The sequence below is a fragment of the Lissotriton vulgaris genome, chromosome 1_1, assembly GCF_964263255.1.
Source record: "Lissotriton vulgaris chromosome 1_1, aLisVul1.2, whole genome shotgun sequence".
NCBI classification, from domain to species: Eukaryota; Metazoa; Chordata; class Amphibia; order Caudata; family Salamandridae; genus Lissotriton; species Lissotriton vulgaris.
The window spans coordinates 900,527,016-900,540,461 of NC_141685.1; the positions used below are offsets into that span (position 1 = coordinate 900,527,016).

The 13,446-nt window shown below is 39.2% G+C and overlaps 1 protein-coding gene across 1 annotated transcript in view; it reads left to right on the forward strand.

The window, feature by feature from the left end:
• Window positions 1-596: 596 nt before the first annotated feature.
• LOC147748143 (uncharacterized) overlaps window positions 597-13,446 on the forward strand; it is a 47,691-nt gene continuing 34,841 nt past the window's right edge. The window contains exon 1 of the mRNA XM_086927300.1: window positions 597-727. Coding sequence (XP_086783426.1) covers window positions 597-727 — 131 coding nt within the window. The remainder of the gene's footprint in view (window positions 728-13,446) is intronic.

Consider the following 13,446-nt stretch of genomic DNA (forward strand, 5'->3'; position numbering starts at 1 on the left):
ATCTGAGGTTTCATGGTGAGCAAACGAACGTTGGCTTTAACCAAGATCTCTTGACTGGGGGTGAATGTTTGATTTGTTCTGCATTCCGTTAATCATTTGTGTGTCTTTTACTGAAGATTATACAGCAGGTCATATTTTTACATTCAGCAAACAATATGAATAATTACAGAGCTTACAAACAGAAACTATTAGAAAGACATTATGAGGATTCCATCTCTGAAAAATGTTCAGACATCATAGGAGACAGCAATACACTGAAAACAAGTGATGCAGTAATTTCTGAATACGTTTCTAAGAGTCTGACTATTTTAGATGAATTGCGCCTCTTGCATAAGGGGTCGCAGCAGGGTTCAATATTAGAGAAAGAGGAAGAAGTGGTTAAAGCGCAGGATGGAAAAGAAGAGGAAGTGTCAAAACAGAAAATGTAGAAAGACCAGCAAGAAAGGACCCCATGGCAACAAACAAGGGTCAGAAAATGGACAATAATATAAGGTTAAATCAAAATATGGCTAACCTAAATTCTAAATTAGGGTTTTTCTTTTTGTCCTAGGCCTTTAATATCAGACCACCACAGCATATCATGAGATCAGGCCGCTATGCAGCAGACGGCGGCCGCGTACGAGGAGGCCATACTCTTAGAAAGCAACTCAAATAAGCGTAAAAGGAAGTCCCAGTCAAAGGATGGCACCACGGACGAAGCACAGCCAAAAACCATGGCAGACCCACAGTTAGATAGTTCCTTAACCCCTTCTACGCTGATGACGAGCTGGGCTCGTCATGGCGTAGCCCGCTCGCACGCTGATGACGAGCCCAGCTCGTCACGTAACATGCGGTTTTAAAAAACTCAGCGTACGAGCGGAATTCCGCCCGCAAGCATGCGGTTAATAGAAATAGACGCAAACTCAGCCGATTCAAACGGCGCCTCACTGGGAAGGGAAAAAGTCAACGCTTCAAAGCATCATCCTGCTCTCCTTCAACCAAATATCCATACCAAATGTTTCCTAAAAAAAGGCAGGAGACACTCTCCTTTAAAGTACCACGGCAGTCCAGGTCCTCCAGACACCGCTTCAAATGCACCGACCACATGATAGTGGCAATGATAGCGGCAACAACAAAGAAAACGCAGGCATTGGGGCAGAACAATCTATGGCAGAACAATCTATGTCAGGCCCCACAGGACTGAGCCCATGATGCCAAACCACACTTCGGTCACAGCAGAATCCCCAGCTCCTGGTCAAAATGGTTGTGGCGGAAATAATGGGAACCTGAGAGCATGGTCCGAAGCAAGCAAGGCCACTCTCCCCTGAGCGGTCATGAGGCAGCAAAACAGAGCTGCTCACTTCTGGAAGCATGATTCAGAGGAGAAACAAGAGAGGTAATTGTACCATAACTGAAGTGCTAACTATATCAGAGTTGGACAGTCTGGGTACCCATGAACCACTGCATAAACTCAACTGGATCTCCCCCAAAGAACTAAAGTCTAAATCTGCAACACCTGCAAACAGCTCTGATATAGAACACCGAACGCCACCACCACCAATCAAACCAGTGAGGACACAGACACGAGCCTGAGGACCAAGACCAGCTTTCATACCTCGGCATGGAAGAATGGGAGGACCTGCTGGCGACCTACACTCGGGACTCACCAAGTAAACATGAGTGCATCTCCTCAAAAGAGCTGAATGCACGAGGGTATCAGGAAGTAGGATAGACCTGCATGGTGGATAAACCAAGCACAGATACAGGGTCAGGTCTTTCCGAGGAGGTGCAAAAAACAGACCCTGGGAAGTGCCTGGAAAAGCCTGCTAAAAACAGTGCAACTTCTGGTGGAGGCCCTTCAATATCAATCAGATAAAAGGGACACACAGCTAACCTTACTGAACACCTTGGAAGTTTTCATGGTAGCTATCAATGGGAAGTTGGGAGCTTTAAACACTTTTCTCCAAAACACACAGGAACATACACAAGCCAATGAACCAAGCTGTGGAGAAGTGTGGCTCAATGGTTAGAGCAGGCAGACCTCGATGCAGAGCATTGGCCAGAGACCAGGGTTCGATTCCTGCCCCGGCGGGTCTCGGGTTCATTAATTCCCCTGACCGGATATTTTCGCCTCAGTGCCTATTCTGATCATGGGCCCCACGCTGCAACTCTGGGCAATAGCTTGCTTAGTCTCCACAACGGCCCCCACAATGCGATGGATGCCTGGTCTGCACCATGGGGGTGCCCAGGAGTGGACACTTCACAGGGAAAGCCAGGAACGGTTCCCTTGCGGTATTCGTACAAGCGCCGGAAAACCCACTGCGGGTAGCTGTGTGCTATACAAGTACAAAAACATTTACATTTACATTTAGATGTGGCCCGGTTGTTGACAAACTAGCCTCCCTTCCCACCATGTTGAGCAACCTGTGCACACAACTAAAAAAAGTATCTCAGTGCCCAAACGTGCAGTCTCTAGAAGACAAATCCATCTCAGGCTACAACCCAGGAAGAAGCAACTGACTCCACCATAATTCCACTAAAACAAAATGGAATAAAATGGGGTCAGGAAAAAGAAACAACACTTAATCAATCTGCAAGTCATTCTCTGAGCCACCAACAGATATTAAAATAAATGCAAGGTAAAGATGTGCACAAAGAAGGAAAGATCGCAATAAAAAACCGGGCCAAAATCAGGAAGGCTTCTTGCGTCTCTTTAAGTCAACAAAAGCTCATAATTAGACAACTCAAGAAACTCTAATTACACTGGAAGGGATTTATATGCCGAAAATGGATTTAACCAAAACCACACCAGAGGAATGTCCTGCGCAGAAACGTCCCACCTACTTATGAAGGACGTGAAGAAAGATCTAAAACCTTTCAATTCTAACATTAACATTAATAACATCTGAAGAGATGAAGACGCAGTAGGAAACAACACTAAAAGCCCTCTGGGTGAAACAAACTCAACTTACATGCAATCTAGCAAGGTATTAACAACATTTTTTAACTATCGACAAGACAAGGCCTTCCAGGCAAATATGACAAGCCTGAATAGCTCGAACCACTTACACTCAGACTCCAGTGAGCCGAATTGCACCAAGACAAGCAAAATCTACCTTAAAAGTACAAGTAAACATCCATCCCTTTATTGTCCGTGGGTGTTTGCTCCCCCAGTGTATTGAGACTTCCCTCTTGGCGAGCAGTAGTGCTATTGCGCAAAAACATGTGGAGGATTTGGGGAGATCATATCCCAGTAATCATTTGTGAGAGTTCATCAAATACCCACTTCCAAAAATGTGCCACCTTGTCGCACGACCATGTCAAATGTGCAACATCTACCATCAAGATTCCACACTGTGGACATGTGTGTGGTAAGGTTGGATCTAAGCAATGGACCCTGGCCGGGGTAATGCAGGCCTGTCACAAGAATTTGAAATGTAGAATGTTATGCTTGTGGTTAAAGGAGACTCGGCGTGTTTGCTCACAACAGTAGTGCCATTCTGCGTCCGTGAGGGGCTGACCCAGCTCCTGTTCCCAAGCCCGTTGTACCCTCTCATCCCGGGGTGGAAGCAGAGCAATCACAGCTCTATACATTTTGGACATTAGGCGTTCTCCACTGCTATCCTTGATAAGTAGTGTCAACTGTGGGGAATCTGATGGTTCAATAGGATAGCTTGGAATCCATGATTTTAATGCTCTTTGCAATCTGTATAGTATGAACTGTTCCATGAATGTAGCCTCTTTACATCGGGTGTCTTCGCTACAGGAGTAAACATGGTGTTTGGGAAAATATCCCCAAATGTTTCCTGTTAAAAACATTTTAGGATGTGTTTTGCAGTTGTTTCCTGTGTAATGGGGATCCATAAGTTCCCTGCTAATAGATTAGACGAGTACAGTAGTTGTTTCGAGGCCCAACTGGTTATGGAAAGTGTTTGCAGTCCTGTGGGTCACGAGCCATGCCCACCGGCAATAGAGCAGACAGTGGGGTGCGCAAGATCAGCTTCAGGCCGGAGATAGGGAATGTAATGATGTAACTTTTGGCAGACAACCTTCAGTACGGTTGCTGTTAGTGAACAGGTAATGTATTATGATATGAGGCTCATGCTGATACTGAATTTCTGTCATACAGAACTTCTGATGACATAAAAGGATAGGTCCTAAGGATTTTTAATGTCTTCTATTTTTAGCATATACCAGCAACTTTCTACAACTCCTATTTGTGGAGGGGTACTGAGTGTCCACACAAGTTTTTCACAGGACGTTACTTTTCGATCACGTCTACAGAGACGTCTTCTTATCACCTTCTGACTTGAACACTTTTCAAACTCACTTAAGATCTCCTGACAGATTGATTTTAAGGTATTGCTTTGCTTTAAATGGGGGGTTCTCAACTCGACTTGGGGTGATTAGACATAAGTGTCTTGTGATTACCAGCTTTTGTATTACTTCCCCTCAGTGCAGACTACTTACTTCGAGTGGGACTTCGGTCATAAAGTAACCATCTACACCACAAATAAGTACTATTTGGTGGTGTTGCGATTGGTAAGGGGTTTGTCCTCTTTACGTTTTACATTTTTTATATATATACTTGGCCAGGTGCATGTTTGGACTTTTTTTGTTTACAGTGCAGCACAACTGTTCATTTTGTTCTCACTTCTTCTCACTTCACAGGTGAAAAAGTTTTTCTTCTGGTTAAAATATCCATCCTCTAGCTAAAATGTTATGACTATTTCCTTTTTTGGGCTTGTATACTTTTCTGTTTTTAAAGGAACTCAGTGATGCTCCTTAGCTCTTCTCGTTTGTCTTCTTCCTTTGTCTATTACTTTTCTTTTTCTTCGGTCTTGTACTATGGTGTTGTGCTGGAAAACCATCGTACAATATTCCGGTTCTGATGCAAATTTGACCTGTGCACTCTAAATCCAGTCTGCATCTGGACCAAGGGTAATTTTGTCACGATGTCTTTGTCTTAAACATTTCTTTTTTATGTTTTGTTTAAATTGATGGATGTATATGTGTTACACTTGCAGCCCTGATGACGCCTTGTTTAGGGAGAAACGCCTTAGGCTGCTTTTTTGTCTGATTGAAGCCAATAAAGAAGAATTTGAAACTTCACTCGAAGACTCAAGATTATGTTTTCTTGCTGGTGGAACTGAATATTTGTGTTGCCTCTCTGTTTTTGTATATTCTGTATTATTATACGGTCTAAAGCAGCAGACCTTGGAGGTGGGCAACAGTATTTCCTAATACTACTTTTCATATACACGTGAGTGACTATCTGGGCTGAGCAGCCTTAATTATCCCTAGCTACTTAGTTTGTATATGGATAACTGTTCACTTGGCAGAGAGCTCCGCAATTTGGGCGAAGATCTCTTTATGTCATGGGAACATTTTGAAAAGTTATGAAAGTTTAAAAAAGTTGATTAATTTAAAAAAAAAGTGACATTGTTATTTACTAAATTTTCATTTAACAATATAGTAAGTTTAAGTTATTTTGCTATAGATTTAAAAAATATCCCCACAATATAATATTTAAATTCAAACATAATGTATTGAAAAATGCTAAAAGTTAGGCTTAGAATCATTTAAAATATTTCTGAAGTTACATTTATTATCAAATTAAAAACAGGTGTTAAATATTGCTCAATAAAATATGTATTCATAATTTACATTTTATTATTTTACACTAAATGTATACATTTATTTAAAAAGTTTCAATAATATTTTTTTTTGCATTATCTCCTATGGGTTTTATTTTAAGTCCCTACCACCATTATTTTCAATGGGAAGGTTTAAATGTACTCCCTGTCAGACCTTGAGTAAAAACACCACCACCACACAAGCCCAGCCGCAGGCATTTTGTGGCTAGCTTTGTGTGGTGCTGTACTTACTCCAGGTCTGACAAGGAGTACATTTATGACTATTTTGGTACTTTTGGCTGTAGTAACTATAGAAGTACAGTGTGTTAATAGCACGGGGCTTACACATGCTACGAAGGGAATATGTTGCTTATCTTGTAAGCATCTCTTCATTGCCTACAGTTATTTAGATTCACATGCTCCCATCCTCTTCCCCGTAGTGTGTTGTTTACATATCGCCATTACATTAAGTAAATATCTTACTTTGTACTCTATTTGCATGGCCACAATATTCTTGCAACTTCAGTATATTATTTTGAACAATTTGAAATTTAAAGAGAGTCACAGTTACGTATACCAAGTTTTACAATGAAATTAAATATTCATACATTAATACAAGTTTAAAAAACTCTTATAAAATGTAGAAATATTAGTACATTTAATTTTCTGGAAAATGTAAAAACTTAAGAGCCATCCCTACTGTAAAAATGGCAGATATAAAAAAAAAGTGGTTTCAATTAGCAGCGACGTACAAAATGTAGTGATGGAGAGATAAAAACATGATCAACCTCTTAAATGCCCCTCCATGCAGAAATCACATATCCTTTTTCAGTCATAATTTTTTGCATACCCCTGTAACACTCTTCAGAGGTAACAAATTCATTCTCATCAACAAAAGCAATCCCCTAACACCAATCTAAGTTCCACTCTTTGTATGGTTGTAGACTTTGTCCTTGCGAGAGGAGGTTATAGCATCATATTTACCATTATTGCAGCATCAATCCGTATCAAGCTTCATACTAACCTTGGGACAAGTGACTTTAAGGAAAATGTTTTAACTGTAATACAGACATATTGCCATAGTCTTCCTGCTGCAACTCTAATAAATCTAAAGCAGTACGAAGGTTTCTGCATAAGATATTGTCAGTTCTTTTCTAAAATAAAACATCAGAAAATAGTAAAGTCCTCAGATTTTTTTCAGTAAAAAATAAACTACAGCCGCCAATGTAGCACGGCTACCAATCCCAGGACGTATCAGTCCAAGTTCTAAACGAAGCCCAGGAAGTGCAGCACACGTATTCAAGTTACTTAACTTGAACAAAGCTTTTTCGTAACATTCAGAAAAGACAATTGTTTACACTGATTATTGGCAAAGCGAACAATAAGCTAGAAGGGATTTGTTACTGATACAGCATTAACAGGAATAAAGAAATGCCTTTGTTCATGTAAATTATAAAATAATCTCAGACGGTCGCCAGTATGTAGTTATAGTTAGGACCTAGTTTCCATAGGTAATCCACAACATTCTATTTGGAATAACTTTGGCGCTGGTGGACGAATCTTCTTGAATTTCTCCAAGAAAATGGCCTGCTCAGTTCCGCTTCTTCCCTGGAAGTTTGGGGTTGATTCGTCAAGCGGTGGCCGAAAAAAAGGGGGTCCCAAAACGTGTTTCCCCATGCAATTTTCCATAGGGACCTTTAGCCAGGGCTACAGCCCAAACGGCTGAACGGAATTACACGAAATTTGGCAGAGAGGTAGGGTTCTGTTTGCAGATTGTGATTTTTTGTTAAATGGTGTAAATCCGTTCAGTAGTTTCTGAGAAAAGTGCAAGTAAAATCATAGCGATATCTAGAGACGGATTTCAGCACGCGTACGGAAATCTGTTCAATTACGAGCGCAAGCTGCATGCTGATTGGCTGTGAACTGTCTGTCAACACTCGAAACCAGGAAGTGTTGGCGGCCATCTTGTGGCTCGCTAGAACCGAGTCACAAGAAAACAGTAAAACAAACTGGGGAACGGTACTCCTCTGGTTTTATTTTGAAGTATGCGGGGGGGTTACGGTCCTACTCCCCGCAGTCACGGTGAGCGGCACCCCTGTTGTGGGAAGTAATCGATGACACCAGAATAGATGAAAGATGTATTTATTATGAATGTAACAAGGGCCCACAGGGAGCCAGAAGATAAGGGTGCATTCTTAACAACCCCTGGGGTCTTTTTAATAAAATAATATGTTTTGAGCTCTCTCTCTCTTTCCCCGTACACGTCGCAGGGAACGCTACATTTCTGGGGCAGTGATATGTAAAATGAACTTCCAGCTCCGGGTACCTGCATTGTCTGGAGTTTTTTATTATTGTAAGGAGGGTGGGCTTGATAAATCGTCCTTGTAAATTCCCATAGAAGCCTATGTTCTGGAGTTAACATGGGCTTCTATGGGAAATAACAAGGCCGTGTTATCAAGCTCATTATCGCCGTTTTATCGGTAGTTTCCTGTCAATAAAACAGTGATAATTTTAAAACCGGTCCGTGATAATATGCACCTAAGTTTACTGGTCAAAAAAAGAGAGCAATGGGTCAGATTATCAACAAAAGGCGATAGATTATCGCTGTTTTTATCGGCAGGAAACTGTCGATAAAGCGGCGATAATGGGCTTGATAATATATCCTTGTAAATTGCCATAGAAGCTCATGCTGACACTAGAAGTTGGGCTGGTATGACAATTTACAAGGGCCTATTGTCAAGCCTATTATCCGCGCTTTAGCAGCAGTTTTCTACCGATAAAAGCGGCGATAATGTATCGCCCCTTACTGATGATATGGCACTGAAGGGCATATTATCAAGGACCGGTGTTAAAATTATCATTGTTTTATGGACAGGAAAGTGCAGATAAAACGGCAAAAATGGTCTTGATAATATGCCCTGTTTAATTCCCATAGAAGCCCATGTACTGGTGTTAACATGGGCTTCTATGGGAATTAACTAGGGCGTATTATCAAGCCCAGACGCGGCCCTTGGATGGAGTTGCGGTGGGATTTGCGGGGAAGGGGCAGGGTGGGGGGTGATAAAGAACGGAATCTGGATGATTCTAGGCAAGTAAACAATTAAATTAATAAAACAAATTTCTGGCTATATTATCAACATTACATTATTGCCGCTTTTATTGGCAGGAGACTGCCGATAAAGCAGCGATAATGGTCTTTATAATATGCCGTTGTGAATTGCTGTAGCAGCCCACGGTAATAGTAGAACCTGGGCTGCTATGGGAATTTACAAGGGCCTAATATGAAGCCCATTATCACTGCTTTATCAGCAGTTACTGGAGATAAAAGTGGCGGTAATGGATCGCCTTTTGTTGATAATATGCCCCTTAATTTCTAGGATAGTATGTAAAACTTTCCTTTTTTTGTGTAGCAGTTGTACTCTCTACGCATGCGCAGCCTCGTTTCAAAGCTGACTTTTTTTCTTTTTCTTCAAGTTCAACAAACAAAGCTTTCTTTATTTCAGGTATTAAATTTGGCGCTTTGTTTTCCCGGGTCGACTGTGTCATCATCTGTTGTACTTTTGTTATATATTAATAATTGTATTTTATCTACATAAATTTGGAACGTTGTGTCGAGGCGCCAAAAGTTGATGAGGTACTCCGTCGACCGCCATTTTAGTAGTTTTTCACTGTTGTTTTTATTATATCTGTTACTTTCATTTTATCGTCCTCCTATTTTCTTTGTGATTGACGAGATTTCGAGGCAGAGACACCACAATGTTTGTCTTAAAATCTGATGTTATCAGACTTGGTCACACGTATACCTAAAAACTAATTTGAAGGACGTAAGTCACAGCCATTACAACGCATGTTTGTCAACACAAAGACATTATTAAGATTATCGCCGCTTTTATCTGGAGGAATTTGCTGTTGGAAACTTTGAAGAAAAAAAACAACTTTAACAACTACATTAGCATAGTAGTTGACAATAGAAGTATTTTCAAACTGATAACCAACATTCTCTTCAACACTGTCCTTTGTCTTTTTGCTTGGAGGTGCAACTTCATCTTGTTTTTTTCTTTCTCTACAGTTTCAGAACAGATATTTTCAAGTCTTCTTTTTCTACCTACCACACGCTTTTCAATCACTGGATATTGACCTAAATTGGGTGCATATTCTCTTCTTAACCTATTATACTCTTTCACAAAGTTTGTATCTGCAGAAACGTTTGTCTCGTCAAAATCAATCAAGTACAATCCAGATAAAGTTTTGACTCAAGACAAAGCAACATATGACATACATTCTTTAAACACGGTACTTCCAATATTTACTAAAGTACAATCTACACTTAAACCTTGAGATTTATGAATGGTCACCGCATATGCCAAACAAACAGGAAACTGTTTTCTGCAGACATACAAATCTTTTACAAGCAAAAAACGAGCTGCACAATGACTAACTTGTAGTACTTCAGCAATTTCATCAAATTTAATTTTCAAAAATTCAATGCCAGCTCTGTTTACATAATTAACAAAATCAACAATTTTACCTATTGCTCCATTTACTAAACCTTTTTGCGCATTCAAATTATGTCGCAAAATTACCCTAAAATGTATACATGTATACAAATTCTTTTCTAAACTAGCAGTTTTACTTATCGATTTCTCTAAAGAATCCAATTTCCTCTTCAAGTTTTCACTCAAAATAATACGGATTCCCTCATGTTCTATTTTATCAATTGCTTCCAATTTTATAATTTCTTCATTTTCCAACTTTAACATTTCTTCATTGAATATAGAACATTCACGCAGTGTTGGCATTAAGCAAATTACAGATTTGTTTTCTGCAATTCTCATGTATATTTTCTCTGGGACAATATTTGTATTTGTAAACAAATTTGAAAGTAATCGTGTCTGTAAAGCTTGTTTGCCATGTTCGGTCAATTTTCCAATACTTATATCTTGAAGAATAGTTCCATAATCAACATCATTTGCTTATCGCATATTTGTAGTAAGTTCCTTATACTGAAAATATGACCAAATGTTTACATTGCGAATACTCCCCAAAGACTTTCTAGTATCTTCATGTACCAGCGTTTTAAAGACTGACTGTCCTTTTACAGGAGTAAGTTGTAGAAGATCTCCAAAACTATGACGTGTTTTCCTCCGAATAATACGTCATACTCTGTGCATTTAAGAATTCAGCAAATTCTTAAAACAAAGGTAAGCATTAAGTTTGAGACCATGCTTACCTCATCAATAATGAGAAGCTTAATTTTCTTCAACACTCTTGAAACTTTATGAGAAGCTTCTCTAGGTAGCTTGTGGTATTGTAATTTGTTGTCATGCTCTACTGGTAGCATTAATAAACGATGCAAAGTAATTCCTTTAATATTGTTGCCGCCAACCCAGTTGGAGCACTGACAACACAAGACAAATGCGAGTCAGTTCTTTTCTGTAGAAAACTTGTGATTACTTTATTTAAAAAACTTTTTCCTGTTCCAGCTTGTCCACTCACATACATATGATAGGTTCAAATGATGAGCAAGAGCACTCTTTCTTCTCATGAAGAAACCCATGGTTAATCTGTTCTCTTACTTGCTCATATATTTCTTTCTGCTCAAGATTTAGTTGTTGTTCCAAGTTTCCTAAGTTTGTTAGATGTTATTGACGCATTACTGTTTACACCTCTTCCATAGCAGTTGCTGCTTCATTTAGAACAATTGGTTCTCCCAGTGGGTCCTGACTCAACGGAGCTGAAGTTTGACTGTCTTGAGAAATGTCTCTAGCAATCTCAGCTGCAATTGTAGCTTCTTACTCAATTACTTCATTCAACATTTTGGCATAATTAGCAAAAACAGGACATTCTATAGTACCTTTAGTTGCATTGAAGGAATCTTCATAGCTGTCAAAATCTCCAAGTAATTCCAATTCTGAACGCCATGGCTTGAAAAGTTTCAAAAGATCTAAACAGTAAAATTCCCTTTTGTCAGGTGTTTCGCAACTCAGTTTACGGTGATTAATCAAATGTCTTTTTCTTTGTTTCACCAGACATCCTTCAGAAACAATAACGGCATATATACCATTATTAATGTTTTCAGTAATATTCAGTTTAAAAATATAGTTTTGCAGCACTTCATAGAGACAAATGTTCTCAAGACGATGACTTCTATTTGGATAATATGTATCCAACATATTTTTTTTCACAATATCAGTACTTTCTGGCTCTTTTTCTGCTACATATTCAATTTCTTGTACAGATTTACGAACTTGGTTTTGTGTTGTAGCAAGACCTAGACCCACCCAAATGATTCTTCTAGATTTGGAGTATAGACTTGCAGATGATAAGCGATCCGAGCATTCATATGCTACAATTTCTCGATGAGATAACATCTTCAAACGGTAACTGTATAATTTCTTACTTAGACTCTTCTCATGGGAAATCTCTTCCCACATTTCCTTCAATTCTGTCTTTTCTGACTTTGGTATGTACGATGTCACATATCGAGAAACAGCAATGGAATGGTCTGCAACATATTGAATATCCATATTAGCATTCCACATGGACAAAATGACTGGGTTGTAGTCATTTATGTATTTTGACTCTTAATTTCTTCTTAAGTTGTAGGTATTTTTTGGAGGCTTTCTTTATGTCGCAAAGATGACATACAACTGTTCACTCTTCCTTTCGATATTACAGGTCGAGGTAATGCAAAACGGCATTTGCTGTAGAATTTGTCCTTAGATTTGTACTTTCGACGACAGTATTTGCCACAACGATGGCTTTGGAATCGTAAGACTTGTTGTCTTAAGTCCTTATCTGGTGTACTTTTGGGTACTTCACATGTAGCATATTCTTCAATAAAAGACAACACAGTATCATCTGAGTCTGTTCCAAATTTGGGAGCATCTTTGATCCATAATAGCATATGTATGTGAGGAGCATCTCTCCCTTGATACTCCTTTCTCCAAAAGAAATCCAGAACCTCTCCAAGAGGAGGATTTCTTTTATTGGTGATAAAAGACATCATAGCTCCGAATCTATGATTGAAATACCTGCATACATTATAAGGATCCAAAGAGCACAATTCTCCAGGTGTCTTGTATTCAATATTTGGTATATTTGGATTTGCCTCTCGAAGAAATTGAAGTAAATCATCCCAAGCATATTCAGCACAGCTTAGAGTAAGGAACCATGTAGGAGTTCCTAAGTTCCTTAGCATACATTTAAGTTCTCCATGACGACGGTATCAGTACTCATTAAAACCACGTTGACATGCCATCAGATTAATCAGCTGAGTTTCCAAAACATTATCTTTCTACTGTACTTTATCCATAAATTCCTTTGCCGAAACATTTTGAAGATGTACACCTGTTTTCAATATGTGGTTTACTGCATAAGAAAGTCCAGACAAATCACTCTCAAACAAAAGATGAAACAAATATGGAATACATTGTCGAAATCTTGCGTCTTCTGCATATAATCTTGATGTCTGGTATTCAGATGCAGGAATCTGCACAGGTCGTTCATCATATCGTCCTCCTTTTCCTGTAGGAAACAACTGAGGGAAACAACGAGCTTCCAAGCTTTTTTCCCCATACACTAATGGGACTTCCTTTTGCTTCTTTCATTTGAAATAACTCTATAGCATTCCCCATTATTTCTTTGGAATGCAATGGATGAACACTGTAATGTTCGTAGATTTCTTCAGTTTTGGACACATCCACTTTTTCAATTTGTCCAGATGGCAAGTCAGTATCTTCTTGTACAGTTATTTCTTCTTCTCCCACATACAAATTTTTGCAATATTGATTTTTTTTACCAGATACAATGTTGCATTTTTCACTTTCCT